The sequence below is a fragment of the Motacilla alba genome, chromosome 5 (assembly GCF_015832195.1).
Source record: "Motacilla alba alba isolate MOTALB_02 chromosome 5, Motacilla_alba_V1.0_pri, whole genome shotgun sequence".
NCBI lineage: Eukaryota > Metazoa > Chordata > Aves > Passeriformes > Motacillidae > Motacilla > Motacilla alba.
In genome coordinates, this window is record NC_052020.1 from 30,173,724 (window position 1) to 30,199,634 (window position 25,911).

Below are 25,911 nucleotides of genomic sequence, written 5' to 3' on the forward strand. Positions count from 1 at the left end.
AAACAAACACTATTTCTTCAATACATGGTCAGGGCTCCAGCTGTCAAGAGGAGGAGTACAGAACTCAGGAGAACAAGAACAGACATTGAAAGATACACTATTTCAGCAAGCAAAAGAACTGTAAGCCTACCACAGCACCCTCCAAACCCTCTGAAGCTTTGCCTGCATAGATGATGCTACTTACTCTGAGGTCGTAAGGAAGCATTACCAGCATCCCACTGTGATCCATGAAATATGAAGCTTCATTATGTTCATACAGTTTTTTATTTCTGGGCATCAGCAGTGGAGTATGCAGCTTGATAGCTCCTGCATAAAACCACAAAACACTATTATCTCTCATTTCAGAAGTAACACCTGCTTTTTACAAGTTCATGAACACCCTTGCAGGACATAATTATGTCAATCCATAAGCTAAAAAATTACATGTATTGTCCTTAATAGACTTTCCTCTTCCATATTTAAAGAAAGAATGTCAAAGTTTATTTTATGCCTATGTTGCATGCTTCTTGAGCTCAGCAGGGAGGCCACAGAAGAGAGAACTGCCAATTCCACAGCCCAGCAGAATCCTTACCTTGCCCTCCCTCTTTAAACACCACCTTTCGCAAAAGCAGGCATATGAAACAGATGAGAAATTCTGCAGTTAGCAGCAGTAAGTACTGCTTTGGTCTAGAGACATTTCCATATAGAACAAATTTTGTTCAGACATGTTGCATCCTCTGTCTCAAAAACATACTAGAAGAGTTTATGTTTCATTTCAAACCCTCATGAATACTGTTTTTTTTTTCCGGCTACATTTTGCAACCATCTATCTGTATGAATCCAATCTTCATTGAAACCTTAATATTAATAATACCACTTATTACTGAAAAATAGTTTCCTGTTTTAATATTTGACTGAGAATCACTAGGAAATTTATTTAAGCTTGACTCAATTAGATTTTAATTCAACATTAACTTTTAAATGAGAAAAAGGTGCCCCAGACAGAAGGAAATTCTTCTAGCCATTACAGATGTCAGACACAATCTAATGGAAAAAATTAATATTCAATCCCAATTTTTTTTCCCAAAATTATGAAAACATTTCAGTCTCTACAATTTCCCAAATCCGTCAAGCCTTAAGGAGCAGCCGGAGAGGTAAACCCATCCATGACTTTGTATTTCTCAGCTTCTCACTTTTTTGTATTGCCAAATTTTGATCATGCTTAATCAGATTATGATTTACTTGGAAAATGCAAAGTTTCTATTTCAAAATTCAGTGTTTTTATATAAAATAGTATCATGAACACCTGTAAGACAACACAAATTGTAACATTTCAAGTATGACAGTGGCTGCATAAATTTCCTTCTCAAAAAATAATTTTAAGCACATACTATTATTAATGATTGGATAGCTTTCTGGAAAGGAAAATGAAAGACCATTAAATATCATGGCATTAGCTTTGGCTCAGGAAGTTCCTGAACAGCAAAGCATTTCCAAGAATACATCACTGAAGTACCACTACAGCTTGCTTTGTTTCCATGCTCTCCCTTGTGCTTTTCCCATTCTGGCTGTTCAGAGAGGTTACTGTGCTCCATGGATGCCTGATCTCCCACTGCAGAGCTACCCTTGTATTCAGATCCAGATTTTGTGTAACAGTCTGTGCCCCTAAAACCTCATACAGATGTATCAGAACAACCACATACATTCAAAAATATAATTAAAATTTTCACTCCTCTTTCTGTAGAAAATGTAAATCATTCAGATTTGATGTTAGTAGCTATTACTGGAATGACAAGAAGAATAACAGAATAAAACATCATAAAAACTTCAAATGATTAACTACCGAACATGTTTTCTGATTTCTCTTATAGCAGTAAATCCATTCCATTCTTTTAAATCCATTCAATCACAAAAAAGGAAATGAATGACTTTTGTAAACACACCCACCGTGTCTTTTAAATATCCGGCTGACAATGTCACAAACATGCTGCTGTATCTTGGCTGCCCAAATAGAAAAACTACCCTGAAACCATCACAAATAAAAAGTACATATATAATTCACATGTGATGAACACTCCATGTAGGCAATCATTCCATGTAATACAGGCAATAAACATTCTGCTATCTCATCCCACTACAAAAAAGCTGCAATGCTTACATAACAAAAAAATAACTGCAGCTATATGAAGCATTATTGTACTGTGCTACCTTGAATTTCTTTAGATTTAGAAAGATTTAAGAGCTGATAAACTAAGAAAAATCACATCAATTAGAAAGAGAAAAAAGCATCCAGGGGCAACACTTTCTGCTGACAACCAGTCAACCATTAATTTGACAGGAATTCAGAGTACAGAAAGTCATCATCTGGACATAAGCTTAAAGCTTTAGCTGCTACAATCAAACACTGCTAGTTTCTTCACTGAAGAATGAATGTAAGGCTCAAATGGGAAGTGGCTATTGAAACCCACACAGCAGAGACTGTAGTTTTAAGTGTGAAGTGGTTATTATACTTGCATTATCTTGAGCTAATGCAATTCACTCAGAAATGCTACAGAAATGCTTACCCACATAAGCATATTTTTAAAAAATTCAACACAGGGAAAAGCCAAACCCACAGTTCCCCTGAACACCTACAAACCTTCAGCATATCACTGTCATAAGTATAGTCTATTGCTGGAGATATACGCTGTGCAAATATCTGACTCATCATAGTCCGGTAGGCCTTGCCATCCACATTTGCTAAGGTGTGGTGGAGGACTTCATGGAGTTCAGACTCTTCCATTTGTGGTGGTGGAAGATGTTCACTTTTTAACAGCTCCACAGCTGTTGGTCGTGCTGCAGGATCATGGTTCAGGAGCCATGTAATAACCAATCTCTACAAATTAAATCAAATTTTTACAGATTAGAAACATTTTGTAAGTTAAACAGTATTTGCAACAAACTTGGTAGTCATATCAATTCAATAAACTGTGAGACTCTACAGGGAACAGCAGAATCTGAATCTCTGGGATGGACATTATTTGCTTACTAAATTATGAATGTCTTTTGTTATCAACTGAAAAAATTTACTAAAACACATAAAATTATTAGAAATGGGCCTCCTGGGATGACAAAATATGTAGTATCCTTTTCCTTGTTGTTCCATGGTATGCTAGCTCTGGCATCTCTTTATCAGCAAAATTAAGAGAAAGTTAAGAGAAAAAGCAGAATTGCATGCATGAAATCAAAGATTTGAGAGGCACAAGTGTTAGAGTAGGAGGAATCCTCCTGGCATATTTCAGTGCAATGTACCAAATGGAAATGTTTTATGGTACTAGTAACATGCAGATTGCTGTTTTACAAGCGTAACACACTAAAACTTAATACTAATGGTCAACAAAAGAGTTGATTAACACAAGGATAAAGCCACCTAGGTCGTCCAGAAAAGATTACACTGCTCCTTATCACTTCCTTACTCTGCCATGGAGGCCCCCAGAACAGCTCTTGGCAAATCTGTCAAGCTTGGAGCAGCCAATTGAGCTTGCACATCTCTTTCTGTTGTATGACACATATTTATTTCAAAAAGTTTAACTTAAACAACTGAGCTGCCATTTCTCTGAGCAGAAAAAGTCAAAAAAGTCTCTCAGAGCTTTAAAGATGTGCCAGTGAACTCTAAATTTGTTCATGACTGTGCTCAGAGAATTTTGTGGGTAAATATATTTCCATGTCAACTTAGAGTATTCTTTTGAGGTTTTATGTTCTTACTTTGTTCTAATATCATGTAATAAGAACATGGCAGAGGATACTAGATGGGGAATTAAGTGGGAAATTAAGGGAAAAAATTATGATCAATGTTTTCTGAGAATACCTAATAGTTAAAATATCTTCAAAAGTACCTGCTTTGCATGCTTCACTTCATCAAAGTCCTTAGGAAATACAATCGCAGGCTAACAAAACAAAAACCAAAATCCACATTAGAATTTTAACAAGCAGTTCAGATTGCTCAGATTAGTCTTACTTTTAAGTTCTATGCATTGAACACAGAAACAAAGCATTTCTATTGCCCATGAAAAAATAAAAAAAACCTCAAACAAACCAACCAACCCCCACATGGCAAATTAAATTTATCCAGGAAGCTAAAAGGAAGACAAACACTTTGATGTAGTTTTGTACAATGAAAGTACAACCCATAATCACAAGCATTTACCAACTACAAATACCAACTGATTCCTGAGAAAGGCCCACCAGGCCTAAACCCAGGAATACTGAAGAGATGATTCCTTTATTTGACATGTAATAATTAATTTCACAGACAGAACACAGACTAATGGCAATACCATTAGAAACCACAGTGCATTAAAGGAATGTCAGTGCACCAGTTCCAATTGTATTCTTCACTTTTCATGGTATGTTTTACAAACCTTGTTTTTAAGCACTCCCTATGGTAATATTTTTCGCTATATTTTGCTTCCTTTTGCTTCTCTTAACAAACTATTTGATACACAGAATTAGTATGTTTCATATCTGCGTACTTACCAGCCTTAGCTGACCAAGAACAAAGATCCTTTCTGATGCAGTATTCATAGGATGGTAACACATTTCAAAGAATATTATACCTAGGCTGAACAGATCCACTTTCTAAGGAAGAAAAAAATGAAAACTTGTATGTAGTACCTATCAATGCTCTGAAGACAAAAATAGCAGAGAAAAAAATACCCGACAAATGTTTAGGTTAAATGTAACAGTATATTAAAGCTGGAGAGAAGGCTGGGTTTTTTTCTGTGTCTTTTTGTCTGTTTTTATTATTATTTGTTTTTAAAGCTTTTTTGTTAGAAGACACAATCCATTAAGATTTGGTACACTTTAAAGCCTTCTATCATCCCAGCACTGCTATGACATAAATGACGGTTGCACTTGAGTTGTGGTCAGCAGCTTAACAGCAAAATGAGGAGCAGATGTTCCTCAGGGGTGGGCACTGGGCCTGGCACTGTTTAACATCTTTGTTGGTGACATGGACAGTGGGACTGAGAGCAGCCTCAGCAAGTTTGCTGGTGACACTGAGCTGTGTGGTGCAGCTGGAGGGAAGGGATGCCATCAAAAGGGATCTTGACAGGCTGGAGAGCTGGGTTTGTGGGAACTCCATGAAGTTCAAGAAGGCCAAGTGCAAGGTCCTTCCTGCACCTGGGTTAGGGCAATTCCAAGCACAAATACAGGCTGGGCAGAGAATGGATTGAGAGCAGCCCTGAGAAGAATCTGGGGGTGCTGGCTGACAAGACTCTCAACATTATCTGTCAGTGCACTCACAGCCCAGAAAGCCAAACACCCTGTGGTGCAGTGTGATGAACAAGTTTAAGGAGGTGATTCTCCCAATCTACTCCACTCTCATGCTATCCCACCTGGAGTGCTGCATCCAGCTCTTGGGCCCCCAACATGAGAACATCGATCTGCTAGAGCAAGTACATGGAACAAGTCCAGAGGAGGGCCACAAAGATGATTAAAGGAATGGAGCACCCCTTGCATGAGGAAAGGCTCAGAGAATTGGAATTGTTTAGCCTGGAGAGAAGGCTCCATGGAGACCTTAGGTCAGTCTTTCAGTACCTCAAGGGGACTACAAGAACGCCAGAGAGTGACTTTTTACAAGGCCACTGAGTTATAGGCCAAAGGATAAAGGCTTTAAAGTGAAAGAGAGTAGGTTTAGACTGAATATTAGAAAAAAATTCTTTACTGTGAGAGTGGAACAGGTTGCCCAGAGAAGTTGTGGATGCCCCGTTTCTGGAAGTGGTCAAGGCCAGGTTGGATGGGGCTTGAAGCCCTTTCAATCTAAACCATTCTATAATTCTATGACTCCCACTTTGAAAACATTTCCTTGCTTTGAGATACAGTTTGTCTCTGCATATAAACAGGATTATCTTTGATGGAAAAAATACACCCTCACCTCCCACAGTCACAGTCTAGAAATCCAAAACAACAGTTTACACTATATTACCTTAACTAAAAGTAATACAGTGTATACTATATAAAAGGTAAGATTTCTATCCTATTCAGTTACAAAGGTCCTCTGTCATTACATGCTTTCAACTTGAAGTTGCCTACATCTAGTCATGATCAACCACAGGCAGAAAAATTGACTTGCCCACATCGTTCTAGCCTTGGTTTCCTCTTGAAGGAATGTTTAATTCCCCTGATTAGCACAGGAGTCAACGACATGCTGTTTCACACTGAATTCATCTTGTCAAGCAGGAATGGCCCAAATCACACCTGCTACATCTTCTATTCCTTGCTACCTTTTCATTAAATCTACTCCAGTCATACCTGATTGTATGTAGATTTAGTGCTTCCTTGGACCTCTGGGCTGACATACAGCGCGGTGCCAACCATCCCTGTCAAGTTACCTACATGGCAAAAGATGAAAGCACCAGTTTCAAGAAAGTCAGAGAGAAATGCAGCATCCATATCAAGAAAAAACTCGTTCATGTTCTCTTCCTTCTAGGTGGGAGTGCAGTCCTTACTGAGAGAGACCCAGCTGAGAATACTTTGACTAACAGACAGCTCTTACCTTCACAGGTCAAGTATCTGTGCCTATCTGTAGTAACTAAACCTGTTTATTGCTTTGCAGATTTGTAGTAGGTCAGCACACAAATGTTACAACTAAATTTCATTGCCGTTACATTTGTCTTTAAACATACCATGTACTAAAGTTCCCCCAAAACACCACATTTAGACTCTAGCAATAATCAAACCAATCAACCAAGGACACTGAAGTCTTGAAAATGTCCTATATAGGCAAGAGAACACAAGGGCAGATGGGACAGGCTCTGTCTATAACTCACCATGAGGAAAGCATTGATCTAAGGCAGAAGGCTAGCAGAGGAAGCTAATTAATTCTTAGATAACAGGCAAAACTGCCAGATTATAATGTAACTACCCAACTTGGTGGCTGGGGGGAAAGTCCCACCCCTGGCTTTAATAATTTTATTTTCAAAGAACAAATGGAAATTTTAACAGCCTGTACAAGACCACAGAATATAAATGCTGCCTTAAAGTAATTTATAACAAGCTGCAATGTAAACTAACCTGATGGGTCAGACACAGCAGAACCATCTGAGAGATTTTCCTCTTGTTTAGAGACCACCTGAAACCAGCAAAACAGTCACATTGTAAATGACACGTGAAATACTTCTGTTGGCTGTTCTTGTGACTTGGGTTGGCAGTGCATGGTTTAGTTCTAGAACCTTAAAAATTTAAAAGAAGTTTATAGCATTCGCAATATATAAACATTGAGGTCATTTAACTTGTTTTTTTATTTTTCAAGTAATTACATTAGCAAATTCAAGAGTTTTTTCATTCACTTCAAGCTATACTTACTGCATTTGCTGGGTAATCTGTAGCTAAACCAAAATCACCAATTTTCACATGATCATCTGAATCTAAAAAAATGTTCACAGGTTTCAAGTCTCTGTGGATCATTCCCTGTTATAGGAGGAGAATGAAAAAAGGCCCATAGATTATTAAACAATAAACATGATTCAAAACAGAAGTCTTTATAATAGACTGGAAAATCATATTACATAGTTTTAATACAGTGGGAGACCTACTGCATTAAGTCACTGAAGAGCAGTCTTGAAGACAGACTATTGTTTGTAGCCCAGAAGCTAGAAACAATTTTCAGTGCTACCAGATCCCTAACAGAATGTTTTTAAAAGATGGTCAAATTTTTATGACTGATGGGTAAAATTGTAGTGGTTTATTATAAAATTCATGTTCATGATAAAATATAATAAACTCCAAGAAAAGACTAATAATGGAAAGGGCAAAGAGAGCAAACTTGTTAATGTATGCCTCAAAATAAATATGAAGAACCCACAGAGAACGAGGCATAACACAGATATTATGTACAGGTCATAACTATCCTATTTACTAACCTTTTCATGGATGTAAGCTAACCCATCCAAAATTTCTCGGAAAAGCCTCCAAAGCCGACTGGTATCTTCATATAACCCTTGGTCAATAGTGTCCCTTAATGTGCTCTTTTCACAGTATTCCATCTTCAGTTGTGCATACACAGTGGACAAAGGGAAGAAAGAACAGTTTTGTTCTTCCAGAAAAAACACTATCAGAAACTTGTATCTGTATTACTGTCTGGGCTCAGGAGCAAATAGTATCACCAAAAAAATCCAGCTATTTGGAATTCTCCTGAGAGCTGTCTTTTAGCTACAAACATGCATTCACTTCTGGGTCCTACCTCATTTTCTGGGACAATGGCATGAGCCTGCAGAGTAGCATATTCTCTAACATAAGCACTAACAACAAAGTGAAACCAGCCAAGCCACAATATATGATAAAAGCCAAACCACAAAGAATCTCTGGCTTTATTGCATTTGGTGTCTTAACTGCTTTTATTATGAATATACACAACATATACAAACAAGTTTATTAAAATCTAATTCCATCTACTTGTAACTCCCTTCCAGACAAGCTCTAGCATTAAGTGCATTATAAAATATTGCACATCACCACAGAATAGTTTAGCTATGATATATAGCTATAAACAGTTCGTTTCTGGGAGAAGTTGACTAACTCCTAACACAAAGGAGGTGTCAGTAGAATAGCCTGAAGCTGCAACCCTGCAGGAGTTTAATTGTGTGCCTACTGTTAGAGCCATACAATGGCTTTACAGATTACTGATCTCTATTAAAGTAAAGTACATACACAATACTGTGCTTTTGAAGAGAACGAGGAAGTTTTCACATCTGTGAAAGACAACTTCCCATCTGGAATTTAGCATGGTAGACTTCAAGCCCACATTGGGAATTAACACCAATTAACAACCAAACTGAGGAACAACAGCTACAGTGTTGGGGATAGAGATGGATATTCTCAACAAATAAGCATAAGGCAAAAGAATGCTTTGAAAGCCACAGACTCAAAGGTTGGCTGGTTGGGTTGATCTGTAGTTTTCCTGTTAGATCAGGAATTGCCAACTTTTACTTGTACATGAGCAACACCAGTTACCCCATTGGCACTATGGCACTACCAAACTTTGCTCTCTCCAGGCACAAATATAGAGCCTTGCAAGGCACAACAAACCACGTGCACTGCACAGTGCGTTCCACCAGCCAAGCCTTCAGAAAACCAGTCTAAGGCAAAACCAGCACTGAACTTACTTGTTTGCATTTTTAAAGGTCATTACTTCTCATGAAAACCAGCAACTAGTCTCTGCAGGTTGAAATTAACTGTATCCTTTCATGTGAATACAGGAGCACATTTGTACCTGAATGTACAGATAATGCACTGTCTGAACGACTGGTGTCCTGTCCTCTCCTCCATGGCTATTCTTTTCATTGCCTTCTTCATTCTTTATCACAATGAAAGTAACAGAACAGTTAGCTACAGAAGATGTGCAGACTTTTTTATTACACATACTACTATTTTTAACAGCTGGAATACATTGATGACAACTGAGCTTCTATAGATAGTTTGAAAAAGAGCAAAATAATAAAATGACATTTTGTAATATCACTGCATCTAAATAAACTAGAAAAAACAGGTGTGACCAACTCTCAAAGTGAAAATGAATAGCATTTTGCCATCATTAGACACTGAAGGAAAAGAATTCTGGAAGAACTAGATGAATCCTAAATCTCAAGCTGCGTCACATTAAAAAAGAAGTGAAAGATAAGATTTGAAACTAGAAGATAGAAAGCTTGCTTGATAAACAATGCAACCCCCACCCTCAACCAACAATTTTGCTATGGTGTGTATACATAAACATATATATATAACAAGAAAAGAATGCACTGCCATATTATTAAATTATATACTGAAAACCTTTTCTTGCCAATGTACATTACAACAGAAAGAGGAAGGAGATGCAGCTTTAAATAAAGGCATGTTACAGATCATCAGGGTTGGCACTGACATACTGTAGATGCTGTAGAGGAGTGTGCATTAGCTTTCTAGTGATGAAGTGCACAGACTGTCCACAGCAAGTGCTGTGACACCATCTTAAAATCAACTAAAACCTTAGTCATTATACTGACTTTCCCCTCTTTCAGACTGGTAGCATTATTTATTTAATCTGCTTTAAAAAGTGGCATCTGAACACATATACTGATTAAAATCATCTAAAGGCAGAACAGAATTTCAACTTTGAGAGGTGTAAGACCGTATATAATCCATAATATATATATAATCCATAATATACATATATACATATATATATATATATATACACAAAACATATAATCCATATGGCCAACTGTTAAATCATAAACACACTAAAGTGTTAAACTTGCAATAACCTGGGTCATGACTAAAAAAACCCTCATATTTACTTCAATAAGCACTAGGAAACAGAACCAGATTAGCTGCATCAGACTGATTTCTATGGGATGCAGCTCACAATGGCACAGCACTTACTCTAACAGACAGGTAAGGTAATGTTTCTGTAATTACAGCAGAAGTGAAATAAAACTTCTCAGCTGACCTGTTTACTTGTCAAAGACTATTTTATTATATTTTCATTTTCACTAACTTTATCTTTACACTTACTGGAGAATGACCTTTACTATTTTCATCTTCATTTTCAAAAATTATTTCGCTTTCAGAATCTGTGGTTGGCCTGTTTAAAAACACAGAAATAAAAAAAAAATCTCAAAAGTTCTGCATACCAAGAAATATTTACTAAAGAATTTGGAAATTATTCTGGGGGGGAAAAAAATCTAAGCTTCTGCTGAAGACTTTCTATACACTTTGAACAAAACAATACCCAGAAAAGCATCCTGCTTGCAAAGAAACACTTCCTTTGACAATCCAGTTCTAAAAGGGAAGGTATATATTTGCCATCAGTAAAATGGTATATATTTGCAATCAGAGAACTGAGCCATACACAGAGGAAGGTATGGAATACACTAATAAAAACCAAAAGAAAAAAAGGGGCATGTTTGATGTTTTTCAAGATTTATAATATTTCTGTTATTCTTTATTAAAAAAACCTTTATTCTCAAGGCTGGAAAAGACAGTCAGACATAAGGTAGACAGTCATGCGTTCTGGCACAAATAAGCAGCTTCAAGAAGCCTACACCAAAAAATTTTCCACACAGATTGACAATCCTTAGCTAGAAAATTTCTTCTTCCTGGCTACGTGACTGCTGGCAAATACACTGGTTTTGAACAAGGGGACAGAATAAAAATGCAGTGAACTACTTCTGACAAAAGAAATGAGAATGGTAGGACACAAACTTGGAAAAACTAACTCTGCTCACGCTCCCTATAGTGCCAATACTGAAGCCTACTTACAAAATTGAATGCGAGAACACGCCATCACCATCATCGTCGTCATCGCTGGACTCCTGATCAGCTCCACTGAATTTGTTGCTGGAGGATCTTTCACATGAAGTACTCCACTCAACTGAACTCGTCAAACACGGAGGAGGAGCATTCGTTTCCACATCATTTGTCTCCTCAGTGGAAAGGATGAAGAGACCAGCTTTGGGGGGCATTCTCCTCTCGTCGGTCGTTTCACACGTTGACACAGAGGGAACAGGACTTTCATGTTTTTCTATCCAAGCATTGTAATACCTCACAATATTCTCATGGTTCAAGCGGGAAAGTAGCGTCACCTCCCCCTTAATCCTCCGAAACTGCTTGCTGGTGGGGTTTATGCGAATACGTTTCACAGCATAATAGCAACCATCAAGCTTATTTCTCACCTGCAAAATTCAAATTAATCTGAAGTCAACTGTTTACAAATGCCTAGCTATGCAGAGCCAGAAGAATACTTTCAGGAAACAGGAAGTCTTCCTTTCAGCTGGAAAATTACTACAATTCAAATGCAAGGTTCCTGATACTGACAGACTTATCCTCAATCTCCCAGCAACCTCTCACAAGAAACTTTTCAGACTATTCAATTCCAGATAAAAACCTCAACACAGACACTAGCAGACAGTAAATAAAACCATGCAAACATTGAATATATTGTTCTGCTTCAGAGAAAACAAACATATCCCCAGAAAGGTTTCCACAGAAGAAACAATTTTTATACCATACCTTGATGACTGCTCCAAAAGCCCCTTTACCAAGTAATTTTAGCTCTTCAAACTCATTGTAGTATCGTGAAAACTGTCTCTGTGTTTCTGTGAAGAACGAAGCACTGGATATCTGACTGCTGGGTACAACTGTCTCCATGCAATCTATACCTGCTGAATCTGCAATGAAGACAACAAAGTTACCATCACTAGCAATATGGGGGTAAGGCACTAGGGACTGTCAAGTAAGGAGCAAGAAGGACACAAAACTTAAATAACTTCAAGTGCAACTAAACCCTAAAATACAGAAGTGCTCTGCTGTGTAAAGTTCTAGGGCAAGCATAAATCTTAATACTGTTTTTAATTACTAATATGAATTATGCTGGACAAAGGAATGATTTTAACAACATAAGAAGGAAAGTCTCATTGGAACACCATCTCCCAAGGACAAAGTTAAATCTATATTTACACCATGCAGGAGGTGGGTGAGTTTACAGGTTTCTTTAAAGCATGAGCTGCTTCTACAGAAGAAAAAAAACAGCAGACAGCCTACCCCAGCCAGTCTTGCACAGAGAAGTTAAAGACCACACTACCTTTTAAGTTGGTTAATGTAAAACATTTGTGCATCTTGTGAAGCTGTAGCACAGCTCAATTTTTTTTACGGCAGGCATGCAGTCCACTTACTTAGCAGAACACAGGACGAACCAAGTTCCTTACCATCTAGATTTTCTTCAGCGACAGGTATTTTTATTCGTGGAATGTTTATAAAGCTATGTTGTAGCAGCTGCTGAGGAGTCCATCTTTCTTTATCTTCCAAGCAAACACACCTGTTAGCAAACCACAGAGAGAATTATTTCATGTCTGACATAAACATCAGAAGAATCCTTATTGTATCTAAGAAATTATTACCTCCATCATTTAGGTGGGAATCAGAAGCAAAGACAGACTGAGTCGCTTTTCACAGTGATACACAGTTGGTGGCAGAGCAGAGAAAAAGAGAGCACCACACCTGTTCTCCCAAATCCCAGATTAGCAGCCTGAGCCATGAGATCAACCTCTTCTATAAAAACTACAACTAGCAACACAGGAAGACCTATCTATTCTTTAAAATACTGTTAAAATCTTAAAAAAAAAAAAAAAAAATCAAAGACAAAAAGATACAGGAATGTGATAAACGTACTTTTCTAGAAAGTCTTGAAAGTCAGCAGGTAAATTGGTAGGCACAGCAACTGGGAATTCCTTGGTTATGTGGCCCTGGCTGAGCGAAAGCAGAAGCAAGCCCAGATGCCACACGTCTCCTTTTTTTCCAGGTTTGTTGGGAAGACCATCCTCACTAAAACGAACCTTAGTTTGCTCAAAAACATCAGCTTTGCAGATGTCAGCTAAGCGCTTGGAAATGCTGTAGTCTGTGACCTTGATGTTTCCTTCAGCATCTACCAGGACACTGGAAGCACAAAGGACCTTGTGCACAACTGAATTACTGTGCAAGTAGTCGAGAGCTGACAAGATCTGGATCACATAATGGCGCAACTGCTCAACTGGAACTGGAGTCTCTTTGTCTAAGTATGTAGAAAGGCTGCAACCACTTATGTGCTCCACTAAAATATCCACCACAATTGAGTCGTCCCGCTCTTGGAGGTTCATACATTTGTAATGTACTATGTTTGGGTGACTCAGCTTTGCCAGTGAGTTGAACTCTGTTTCTGCTCCCTGAAGCTGGTAGAGAAACACAACATAACATGGATTTTGTCATAGCTTGGGACACACTACTAATAAAATACGTAACACAAATAAAATACTTACAAAACATCCTCATACTTTTCTAAAAAGGAAGTATGGTGCACTGGAGTAAGTACAGCTTTGATTTTAACAGGTAAGCTCATTCTTTTGTCAGAATTTCAATATTTTATTGTGCATACTTGCAAACACACTTCCTTGTATTTGTATTATTGTAAAGGAACTCCTGAATATCCCAACATGCTCATTTTCTTTTGTGCTTAGATACTCTAAAAGATTAGCATTTTCAAATTCGTTACTACCCTCTCAAGTTTATAGTAAACTAGCAGCCTAAAGAAAAGCACTGAGCCTCACCTAATCTTTATTAAGCCAAATACAAAATACAGGCATTACCTGTTTCTTAGACTTCTCAATCTTTTCTATTTCATGAGTTGTAAGAAACCTTCCCATCTTTTTTTGCCAGTGCAGTACCCACTCATATATTAGAACAAAGTCTCCACTGTGAATTTCCAAGGCATTGTAGACAGATTTACCAAGCTGCTCATCCTTGCCTATACACAAAGGGAGAAAAGAGGAACATGGCTTCTTTTGTTTCTAAGTATTTGACAAAAGCTCCTGGGAATGCTAAATAAATACCAGTAAGCCTGTTTTCTAAAGTCAGAAACAAACCTACTTACAACTAGACAAGACATGTATCTATCTAGTAAGTATGGAAAATATCAGGCTTGATGAGACTGAATGCTTGTAACATTACTCAAATGAAAGCAATCACATGCTGACAAAAAACTGCTGCACATTTTCAAGAATTCCAAATTTTAATAAATTAACAACTTTCCTGTTTAGAAAATGCCAAGTTCTACACATAGTAACACAACTGTTCATCCTCAAACTGCAAAATAATAAAATTTTCCATTCTCAAGAGACTTTCAGGCTGTTCATCCATCCACTGAGGAAGTGCTATGTTGAAAACAAACAATGAAAACATCTGATGGTCTGTCCACGTGGGCACACCATGGAAGTCTTACAACTCAGTCTTCAGTCATGTCCTGTATTAATGTTTTTGCTAAACCTGCTGGTTTTATGCTGTTGCTATCAGCAGCAATGGAAACAGAGTAAGTATCCACTTCCAGCCCCACAGTGGTTTATCAGTGGTTTCACATGTTACTGAAAGCATCCCAAACCCCAGCATTTCAAGTTACAATTGTAATTTTGCTCACCTAGACATTTTCCTTTATGGACAGTAAGCTGTCCAGCACCACTTGGGCTGAAGTTCAGAACTTCATGATTTCCAGGGGACTCTTCATTATTACTAACAGAAAGCTGGCGTTCTCGTCTGCAATGCGAAGAGAACATTTGTCTCCAACTCAGAAAGAGTATATTTAAAGTCAGCAGTTGAAACAAACCTTAAAACTTGGAAATCTCCCAAGCTATCCACAGCACATAGCTTAGTTAAACCATGACAAATGAAGGTGGGGGGAAAGGTGGTAGGGAAGAGACCAAAACGAACAGGTCAACATGTTCTCTTGCCTTCAAATTTTGCTTTGTAATCTAATCTGCAACAAAACAAACAAACAAACAAAACCAACAAAAACAAACAAAAAGAAAATAAGTAAAAAAAAAAAATCTAAAAAATCCACATGCAAACTGACATACTTTGAACGTCCAGCTGAATGTGGTCGGTGTTTATTATTCACCCCATGTTCCAAACAGCTCCCATTCACACGTGAAGCAACTCTGTGTCCTGCAGGATCTCTCCTGTGAGAATCTTCCTGATTTGTCAGAGCAGCTATTTCCAAACGTTCCTATAAATCAGGAAAAACACCAAATAAGTGCAGAAGCCACTCCTATCATCAAAATATGCAAGAACTTAGTTATTATTCTATGAAGTCATGCAGATCACAGAAGAAATATGTTTTCATAACAAATGTACACATGAGACGAAAGAAAAAGTGCTGAGATTTCAGAAAGGACATTTCGGCGCCGTCCATGGCAAGAATGCAAAGAAATTGGAAACATTAAATATCAGCTTTTTTCTATATCTGTTTGAAAACATACACCTTGGTACACTCAAGATGCTAGTATATTGCAGAAATAAAACCCAGAAATAATCAAGAACCCATTTTAATTTAGATCTACTAGAAGTCCTGAAAAAGTGAAGATGTCCAAGAAAATTTCTAATTTTTACAAGTACTGTTACAGTACTGGGAAGAACTTATTGCAATGTTTGTTTGCACACCTGCTTAGAAAGAATACCTGTTTGGCAATCTCCTTCTTTTTTCTTTCTTCCCTTTTCTCTTCCTCCCTTCTCTGAATCTCGTTAAGAATTTCACGTTGCTGAAATAAATTTCAATTGTTAGAAATGCAACAATACATGCAATGCAACTGCTACAATCTTACCCTGACTTAAAAGTAAAGAAGTTACAATGCTGATTTTTGGAAGCATTGAAAGAGGACTTAAAAGATGTCACAAGAATAAAAAACAGATGTCAAACTGGTTCGCCTGAGGAAGTTAATACCATCAATTGTATGATACAGGAGAGTGGAACTGTAAATTACTTGTACTGCCAGACTCAACAATAGTTTCATGCACACACAAAAAAAAAGACAGGGAGATAGATAAATCCAAGTGATCTTTTAAAAAACAGAGCTATTCTGTACATATTTCCCACAGAGCGGAGACTTCACACTACTAGCCCCTGTGAGAGTTGGATGAACCTCCTCATTTCTATTGAAGGGTATTGGTGGTCTGACATCTCTTCAGGTTAAACTTGTTGCCCTCTAGAGATGCCTGTCACAGTGAATGTTCCAGTCACCCTAAGAGTGAAAGAAGGTATGATTACCTGTCTGCTGGGCTAACACTTCCTAGTTTACGATGGAATGCACTTAATATGTACATTTGCTTACACTTTTGTATAAGGTCCTCTTGATAAGGGATTTTTATAGGATCAGGAATCAACATTTAGGTTTGTTTCAGGCATAAGTATTTCCCTGGGTTAAAACCACATCATTAAAATATTACAATTACAGCAGTAGATAGTTCATATAATACTATAATATTATTACTATAATAATATAATTCATATTGATCAACTCATACTGGCAGGTCTGACAAGTTAATAATTCACTAAAACTCACCATTATGCAGAGTGATTTTAAAATCATGATTACATTATTTCAAGAATATATGGTTATCCATACATTAATTTCTCTTACCTCCTGCTCCTCTCTTCTCTTAACTTCTTGTGCCTTACGCAATTCCTCCTGAGCCAATCTTTCCTGTTCTTTCTGATGATTTTTTAGCATTTCTTCATGAAAAGACTTGGAAGGTGGTTTATTATACTCACTGAGAAATGACTGTACATGGTCAGCAAGTTCAAATATCATCACCTGAAAGAAAAGTACAAATGAAATGCAGAGTCAAATGATAGCCAAATGCTACACACTCCAAAAAGCAACACAGCAGAAGCATGACTGTCTATTTTGTTATTTATCAGGGAGAATTTATCATATTTCACTATTTTTATCAGAAATATTTATTAATACATTTTAACAGGAAAAAATCCCTGACCACAGTAGCAAAGATGGCAAAAATTACTGAAAGACATAGATAACCTAAGCCATCCTATTTTTATAACAGAAAAGTGAAATTTAAAAATAATTTTCTCATGTTCTTTTAGGCATAATGTTTCTACTCCCACAGATATAGGTTTATGACATATGAGCTTCAACAGAACAAATCCTTTACACTTACCTGTTACTGTACCTAATGCTATGAAATAGTTATTATTTCACTGCTAACCACAAAGCCAACCCTTCCTCTGCAAAGCAGTCTCCCCTTTAGAACTGTAAAGTCACATAAAGTGCTCCATATTCATATGGCCACAACTACTAAAATAAGAACTGCACTGAAAACTCTGCTATGTGGTTTGCCAGGGTGGAATAAATTTTCAGTTACTGTTTACTTGAACTACTGATGATCTATTGACCTGTGAGGGCTTAAGCTTTCAGCAGTCTAGTAGCATCCCCTTATTAGTTCAAGCACTCCACAGTGCTAAAAGACCATTTTAGCTCTAAAATTAAAGAATAGCACAGGACAAAGCTGCAGCCATCAGCATCACGGAACAGGATTTCCATGTACAGGCGGGAGATCAGCCAAATTAAATTGTAGCACCTGCCTGTAACAGCATGACATTTAGAAGATTGTCAAACAGTGAATCCCCTGCTTGAAAATAACAATGAAGCCAGGAGGCAATTCAAAATAGAAAGAACAGCACAATGTGCATAAATCTGACACGTGCAACTAGAATATCTTTCCCAAGTTACTATTCAGAAGGCAAGGCAATCATTGCATGTACACATATGTATTGAAAAAACCACCAAAACCAAGAGAAAACTCAATAATTAAAAAAAACCTGACAGTTTGCTGTTTAGTTTCAATAAATGGTTGAAGTATTGTCAAACTTTCTGTATCACAGAATACAATTTAACAAGGAACACCTGTCAAGGTAGAGAGAAAAGTTATCTCCCTTTTTGCTGGAGATAAAGTAATTCAGGATAGCACTGAATATGCCACTCATACAAAATGTGTACCATACATGTAACTCACAACCACATCTACACATTGCTGGAGCAAGCATGACCCTCTCTTTGGAAAATCAATATTAGGTAAACGTATGACATATTTAGGTCCTTTCAATGAGATCAGGAGTCAAACTGGGAATTGGAAGCCCTACAGGCTAATCATTCTTGCGGTCACTTGTGAGCAGACCAAGTATATATTGCATGGTTTTGTGGTTACTTAGAGAATTTAACCCTTGTGCTTTCTATGAATTGTCCATAGCACTGTCATTAGGAAAAAACAAACAGCAAACAACAAACCCTCGTCCTAAATTCCAGAATACTTTCTTAAGCTGCTAATTTCCAAAGATACTGAAAAATCTGAGGAAATTCTTGGTTACTGAACAGAACGTATCTAGCTAAAACAACTATTGTGACAGTATCTGCAGAAAAATTTGCAACCAAAATACAAGTATGGTATTCAAATGGAAAAAAAGGCTTGATGTGGCAGGAGTGAATGACAGATAGCTCTTGCCAAACCTGTGAAGTTGACAGGCTTGGGAAACTGAAAGCAAAATATTACCCCACTTCAGCCTATTATAATGTCCACAGCTGTGTAATCAGTTTTAAAAAGACAAATGGAGCTATTCAAATGTGTTCACCTGCAACATTTCCAAATAGTGGTAAGAAACATACCAAAACCCTGCTTTCACCAAGAATTCTTTCTTTGCTTGTAATTCTTTGAATCATTTCAGTCCTCAACAACAAAATAGTATTGTTAATACTAAACATACCCAAGGATGTATAAAATCCCTTAAAACAGACAAAAGGTCCAAGCTTCCCATGTTTCTCCATTTTTCCTTTTTTACCCAGTTCCAGGGAAACTCAAGTATCACTACTCCTAAAAATAGGAAAAAAAAAGGCACAGTGGCATGGAGTGACTGTACTACAAAGTGTTGAGCTGGTGTTAGAACGAAGGCCTCTTGCCCTCCAGCATTAGGTGAACAAGAGCACATGGAAAAACTCCCCAGGTAACCACTGTTTGCTTAAACAGATAGGGCCTCTTATGATATTCAAACTAATCTGAAAAGTGCAGAAAGGTTTACAGTCAACATTGCTTTTCATAGTGCCAAATAACTCAGAACTTTTAAACCTAATAATGTGAACCTTTAAACAGAAATAAAGCTTATTCAGTATTTATACATTGATTTTGAGAGCATCCATAGTCAGAACTGTCATGCATTAGAAACATTCCTAAGAAAGACAGCCCCTCCTTCCTTAAAAATAATGCAACTTACATCCACATTGGAAGTGTATTCCACTATATTATACCATACACCTTTAGAACTGCTTAGGTCCAGAGTATATTTCTCAAGGAAATGAAAAGCTCTTACCTCTCCACAGCGCTGTTTTGCTAATTCAGCTAGTCTGGATTTTAGTTCATTTATTTTCTCATTTGACAAGCCTTTTGAATTTTTTAGCTGTATTTCAGGAACTCTTGGGATAGCAACAAAACATAAGAGTCCTTGTTAGAAAAATTGAGTATAAAAAGCAACAGATTGCTGATAAAAACTGTCTGAAGGAAAAGGAATGGAGTTCATAGGCACTTGGCAATTAGTCAATGCTCAAATAAGCAGAACATAAATATTACATGCACAAGATAAAGTCTGAAATACTGTATTATATTCCCTATCATCAAATTTTCCAGTTACAGATTACCTCTTAGTAACACTTAACAGCAGAACTACCAAAGAAACTCGGCAGACTCTAATAATTCAGCTCTTAACCACTAACTTACTGAACAAGCCATTTAAAACATTACTAACATAACATTTAGATGTTTAAAATTTATTTATTTCCACTACACAGGTAACACAAATCCTAAGAAACAAATGAAATATATAAATATCAGCCATTTTAAAAATATTTAAAATAAACAAGAAAAATGTCTGTAGGTGTGTTATTTTAAACTGAAAAAAGAGAGAGAGAGTAGCTGTTACATCCTTGTTTCAGGGTATAACTGAGATATCACTTAGTAAGGAATAGCATTTCCCTTCTACAGCACTCATGCCACAGCAGAAATGGACTGAAGGGAGTTATGTTTTGGACCACCAGTGGTATAAGGACTGAACAAAATAGGGCACAGAGCAACATTTAACCCAGGAATCACTTGCCAACACAAAATGCTGGGGTAGGCGGGTCACGTGCAATTCCTTGTACACTCTCTATGGAGAACTCTTCCAAAAGCTAATCCAACAGAAAACAGAACAACAGATGGCTTTAAATAGAAAGGAGATTCAGTCTCTCTCAGATGAGAGAGTCAGGAGTTCAAGAAGTTTAACAAGGGCACTGAGACAGTGGCAGGTACACCTGTAGTTATGTATCTCCAAGCTACAAACTGGGGCAGCAGTTCTGCACTGACAAACTCATCCCTATTATTTTCTATATTGCACCAAAGACTAGATCCAAGTCAGGTGCCAAAGTTTAGAGTTGTATATTATAAAATACCCCAGGCTGAATAAATACTGATGTGCAGAAAGCAAGACTAAGAGTGAAGAATAAAACTACATGTCTTTTTTACCTTATACTTTTCTACAGAAAGCAGAGAAAAAAGGTTATATTTTAATGTTCACTTACGTATCAGGGTAAGTATGTGGACACTTGACCCACAGGTCAACTTTGGCATACACTTCATTAGCACCGGTCAATCCCTGAGGACGCAGAACTAAATTAACTTCAGGAGGCTGTCGTACCTAAAACACAAACCAAAACTTCTGATTGAAAAGGGTTATTTGGTTTTGCTTTAATGAAAACACACAACTCACAATCTGTATTATAGTAGAATACAGCTTAGACCATCCAAACCATGAAAAAAATACATTAATGTGTTGACATTGCTCAGTAGGAGTGAACTGGTCCACTGACTATCATGGTTTATCCAGTATATTTTTACAACTTCTTCAGGTAAGTGTAGTTACAGTCATTAGAAAGATGATTCAGAATGAGCAAAAATGAGATTCTATAATAAAACTTTTGTATTCTGCTTACTGTAAGACAGCAGTAGAAAAAAATAAACTTAACACAGGTTATTTATATCACAAATTAAAATATTCATTATAAGGACAGCATTTTTCTTTAGAATTCAGATTACAAACCCAGGCATTATTTTATTTTCCAACACTGTAACAGATATACATATACATATGTCACACTGATATACACCTTACATGGCCAAACCAATGGACAGTATTTTTTTTCTGTAGTTGTTTTTAGTGTTTTGCCATAAACCAGAATTTTAACAAGCATTGCCTTCCCTCTCCCTACCCTACTCAAAACACCTACTCAAAATCAGAATAAAGTAAAATATGCCCATATAAGTATTCCCAACCTTTTCAATTAGGTTTAAAACAACAAAACAACCCAGCCCTTAGTAACATGACAAACAGGGAGGGAAGTAAGACCACATGTAATAACAAATACAGAAACAGATGGTAACTATCCCCTTTGCTTTTCTAGCAAGGAGGAGAACATCTCAAGTGAAGAGGATATCAGGTATGACCTTCAATACAGAGTTAACACATCTGGAAACCAAACAAATTACTGAGAGTGTTCTCGGCAAACTTCATAAGAGAAGAAAAGTCCTCAGTTGCTGCAAAAAATTTAAGTTCAAGTCTCTAGCACAAAAGAAAGCAGAAGATATATAGCAGGCATTTAAGACAAAAGAATGCAAAAAGAAACAACCTGAAAAAGTGAACCTGTGGAACAGAACAGTGACCGTTATCTCCAGATACAGGAAAACAGTATCATGGACACAGCTGGAAAGGAGATACCAATTTGATAGGGATACAAAAGACAAATGGAACAGAGTCGTGAGTATCAGGCCTGAGCATTAACTAGCTGTAATTAAAAAAACCCCACACCCATAAAAATGAAAGCAAAACTATTATCATGGAAATAGGTACCCTGTGACAAAACCACAGCATATAATAACTATATAAACATTGTCATGTATACCGACAACATTAATTAGTTGAGCAAATAGGTAATTAGTAGGTTAAGGAATTAATTAAGAGGCAATTTTTAAAAAGCCTGACAATTACTTAAAATGCAATTTATGAGCACAGCGCTAATTATACAGCGAGCGCTTTTATCTCGAGAATCAATCGCAAAGGTGGCCGGTTGCAGGGCTGAGGCGGGAAGGACCACGGACACGCAGCGAGAGCCACGACACATCAGGCAAGGAAGCCAAGGAGCGGCCCCAGCGAGGCAGCGCCAGCCGCGCCCCCGCCACCGTCCGGTCCGGCCCGGCCCCGCTGTGCACCGGCCCCGGCCCGGCCCGGCCCGCTGCGCCTCCGCCCCGCGCCCGGCGCGCTGTGCGCGGACCCCGCTCGCTACCTTCCAGGCCTGGCTCTGCCGCAGGTCCTGGAAGTCCTGCCCGTAGATGGACTCCAGCACCTGGAGCTCGTTCTCCTGCCGCAGCTGGTAACTCTCCGGCGGCTCCGCAGCGAGCTCCGCCGGCAGCTGCCGCCCGCCGCTGGCCCGGGCCATCTCAGCGGCGCCGGCGGGGGCGCGCAGCGGCCATGGCGGGCCCCGCGCTGCCGCCCGGGGACTGGAGCCGGAGCGCGGCCCGGCACCGCCTCCGCCGCGGCGGCAGGAGGAGGAGCCGGGGGACGGGACCGCCGGCTCCGCGTGGGGCCCGGTGCTTCGTCCGCAGGAACCTGTCAAGTTGGACTGCATCCATAAGGATCGCCGAGTGCAACGCCCGGCTCCTCACGGGACTCCCTAAACTAAACAGTGTGACTAAGAGCACTGTCCAAACTCTGGGAGACTTGGTGCCATGGCCACTTCCCTGGGAACCTGTGCCGGTGACCAACCACCCTCTGGGTGAAGAACCTCTTCTAATGTCCAGTCTGAGCGCCCACTGGATATGCCTCCAAGTATATCTGCATTACAGAGATACGCAGCAAAGACAGTTGGATACTGTGTAGATTTTTTTTAAACTGACCTTGAGAAAGAGTCACAAAAGGGAGAAAATAACCACGAATTTCAGTACAGATTTCATGTAGAGCTGGGGCAGGATAGAAGTTCCTGTGAAAACTGTAGAAAGGTTCCCACCGAGCGTTGCTGTAGTGAGTAATAGCAGGTGGAGGGCGAACGGTCTTTGGTTGAGCTGCGAACAAAAAAGTGAGGTCGGGTGTCCTTGGTGAGACCTGCCAGAGAGAGGCAGCTGCGGGTTGTCAGGGGAGCAGTGACAACCTTTCCTTCGGTCGCTTCACACGGTAACTACTGAAAAGGACTGCCACAAGAGGGAGCCTTTAAAGTTTTGGGATCTTCATAAAGAAACCCCAAGTAAATTCATACATGCAAGCTTGTCTATTAGGTGAGTAATTCCCAGGGGAAAAAAAAAAAGTTACAGTAGCCTGCAGGTTGCTACCGCGCACCAGGATATAGGAATGGCGTTTTGGTGACTTTGACTTTACTCTCTAACCTTTGAGTACATACTTTTTGTTATAAAGAGACCAATCATTTACACTAATGATTGGTTTCTATGGCCCTCAATTTGTACTTCTGAAATTGAAAGCTTGTTCCACGCACACTTTATCTTTCAGTTCCATTTAAATAATGTCGTTAGTATCAAACAAAAACCAAGTGTTAAATTGTATCACTGTTGTGACGCTGGTCTTTGTTCCTCACCATTCCTGGAATGTGTCTTTAGTGGCAGGGTCTTTCTATCTCATCTGCTTTTTGGTGGGAAATGGTCCGCAAATAGACCAGAGCTGTTTAGTGTTTATCTAACAACAACAGAGACATCCTTTTGCTCAGTCATCTGTGACCTGGGGCACTGTAACTGATCACTGGAGTTTCCTCTGGTACAGTCGGGTATGCTCTATCAATTTATATATAATAAACAAAAAGTTTCCCTGCGTTAAAGACTGGAAATAAAAGTGTCCAGGCCACTGATTCATCTTCTCTCCCACACAAATACACAGCAAGAATGCCTCGGTGATGCAGTAAATAATTAAGAAATGTCAGCAAAATTTCCTTCAACAGCAATTATGGGTTTATAGTTCCCAAGCATGTGGTGTGGGGCACACAGCCCACCACATGGGAAATTTCTCCCCTGTTACAGTCCATAGCAGTGGGTGGGCCAGATAACAGTATGCCTTTTAAAGCTGCCTGATTTTCCCCTACTTTGTGACTTGGCAAAATTTTAACCAGTTAAGATGAAGTACTCTAGACCAGATGTCTACCTCAAGCTATTTTTCCCTTAATTACTTCTATAATGATTCATTGTTTCTAAGAAGAAAGGCAGAGTAAAATAACATAATCGTAAAAACATTCTGAGAATTTGTTTTTAAAAGTCTTGCACTCGAGCAGGATTGTGAAAATTTGATGAGGAAAACCTTTTTCAGTGCTGTGGCTTTGCTAGCTTACCTTCTGAAAACCTGCATGAACTGAACCAAATGACATTACTGTACGGAGTCTTCACATGCTCAGCACAGATTTACTGGAATACGATGAACATCCACCTGCCTCAAACAATGCCAGACTACATCTGGACAGAAGCTTCCCTTCCAAGATTTAAGGCAAAATTTAAAACTCTCTCCCACAACATTAAAATTTAATTCTAGCAAATGAAATTTAAATGATTTGTGAGAATGTTCTTTCACTTCCCCATGTGCATGGTGAGGGGAAGTCAGTCTTCCTATGAAGTGCAGGTGGGAGGAAAAAAGTTCTGAGTGTTAAGAGTAAGACATTTGGCAGAAAATAAAACCTCTTGCATTCCAGCTGGTCTCCAGAGATCAGAGGGGCTGTGTGCAGCTGAGCTTATTCTGATTATAAACAAACTGGCATGACATGGTCGTGGTCATGTTCAATAGGAACTTCCATGAGCACAGATTCACAAATAATGTGATTTATTGAAGCAACAGAAATACAAAGTCTGAATAAATGCACAAGCTATGATAGAGCTCTAATGATAACATTGTGTTAACTTGGGTAATAATAATAATTGCAGGTACCTGCTTACCAAGACAGCATCTCCACTTGGATGGAGGGAGAGTAGCCTGAGAACTGTCTCTAAGGTCTTTAAGGATTTTTCTCCTAACCAGTCTGCTCTCCTTACATACAGCGCAGTCTGATCCCCCTCCTTCTATAGCACGGTCTAAGCAGAGTGCTGAGTAAGTTGAGTAATACAGTCATTTATGTGGTAGCATGTACTTCGTTAAGCTTATTAGCATATGCAGGTGTGAATATTTTAATATTTAAACTACTTCTAATCAGGCAAAGATTTCTTTTTTGGCCACGGTGTCCTTTGAAGTTCCAGTTCTGCAATTTACTTCTGTTCCATTCTTAAGTTAAACCCGGACCATCCTATGCCCACAGGACCTCTTCCTTTAGCCAACTCAGTCTTTCTTGACTATGCAGATTTGTGCAAAGACAATGCAGAGGGTACACAGTGTAGGCTGTAGATAGTAAGCATTAACTCTTGCCTGGCTCCTTGGTCATCATTCCATAGCGATGGAGGAACTGAAGAAAGGGACGGCTGTGTGAGAAAAAGCACCTTGCAGGTGACTGGGAGGTGAAGGGACTGAGGTCAGCCTCTGGTTACAGACACTGGCCACAAGAATGC

At 38.6% G+C, this 25,911-nt stretch overlaps 1 protein-coding gene across 3 annotated transcripts in view; it reads right to left on the reverse strand.

The window, feature by feature from the left end:
* EIF2AK4 (eukaryotic translation initiation factor 2 alpha kinase 4) overlaps positions 1-22,934 on the reverse strand; it is a 38,226-nt gene extending 15,292 nt beyond the window's left edge. For 2 of the 3 annotated variants that reach the window (XR_005257072.1, XM_038138095.1), the window contains exons 1-23: positions 22,674-22,934; positions 20,916-21,031; positions 19,673-19,775; positions 16,935-17,108; positions 15,975-16,055; positions 15,375-15,523; positions 14,939-15,054; positions 14,115-14,272; positions 13,165-13,700; positions 12,702-12,811; positions 12,007-12,164; positions 11,257-11,669; positions 10,510-10,579; positions 9,230-9,313; positions 7,881-8,003; positions 7,324-7,428; positions 7,033-7,090; positions 6,271-6,350; positions 4,495-4,596; positions 3,855-3,905; positions 2,618-2,854; positions 1,927-2,002; positions 185-306 (exon numbers count right to left, since the gene is read on the reverse strand). Coding sequence is in view for 2 of the 3 variants with exons in the window: in XM_038138095.1 (XP_037994023.1) it covers positions 185-306; positions 1,927-2,002; positions 2,618-2,854; positions 3,855-3,905; positions 4,495-4,596; positions 6,271-6,350; positions 7,033-7,090; positions 7,324-7,428; positions 7,881-8,003; positions 9,230-9,313; positions 10,510-10,579; positions 11,257-11,669; positions 12,007-12,164; positions 12,702-12,811; positions 13,165-13,700; positions 14,115-14,272; positions 14,939-15,054; positions 15,375-15,523; positions 15,975-16,055; positions 16,935-17,108; positions 19,673-19,775; positions 20,916-21,031; positions 22,674-22,826 (3,375 nt within the window). In the remaining variant the exon portion in view is untranslated. The remainder of the gene's footprint in view (positions 1-184; positions 307-1,926; positions 2,003-2,617; positions 2,855-3,854; positions 3,906-4,494; positions 4,597-6,270; positions 6,351-7,032; positions 7,091-7,323; positions 7,429-7,880; positions 8,004-9,229; positions 9,314-10,509; positions 10,580-11,256; positions 11,670-12,006; positions 12,165-12,701; positions 12,812-13,164; positions 13,701-14,114; positions 14,273-14,938; positions 15,055-15,374; positions 15,524-15,974; positions 16,056-16,934; positions 17,109-19,672; positions 19,776-20,915; positions 21,032-22,673) is intronic. The other variant, XM_038138094.1, reaches the window with a different exon arrangement.
* Between the last annotated feature and the right edge of the window lie 2,977 nt (positions 22,935-25,911).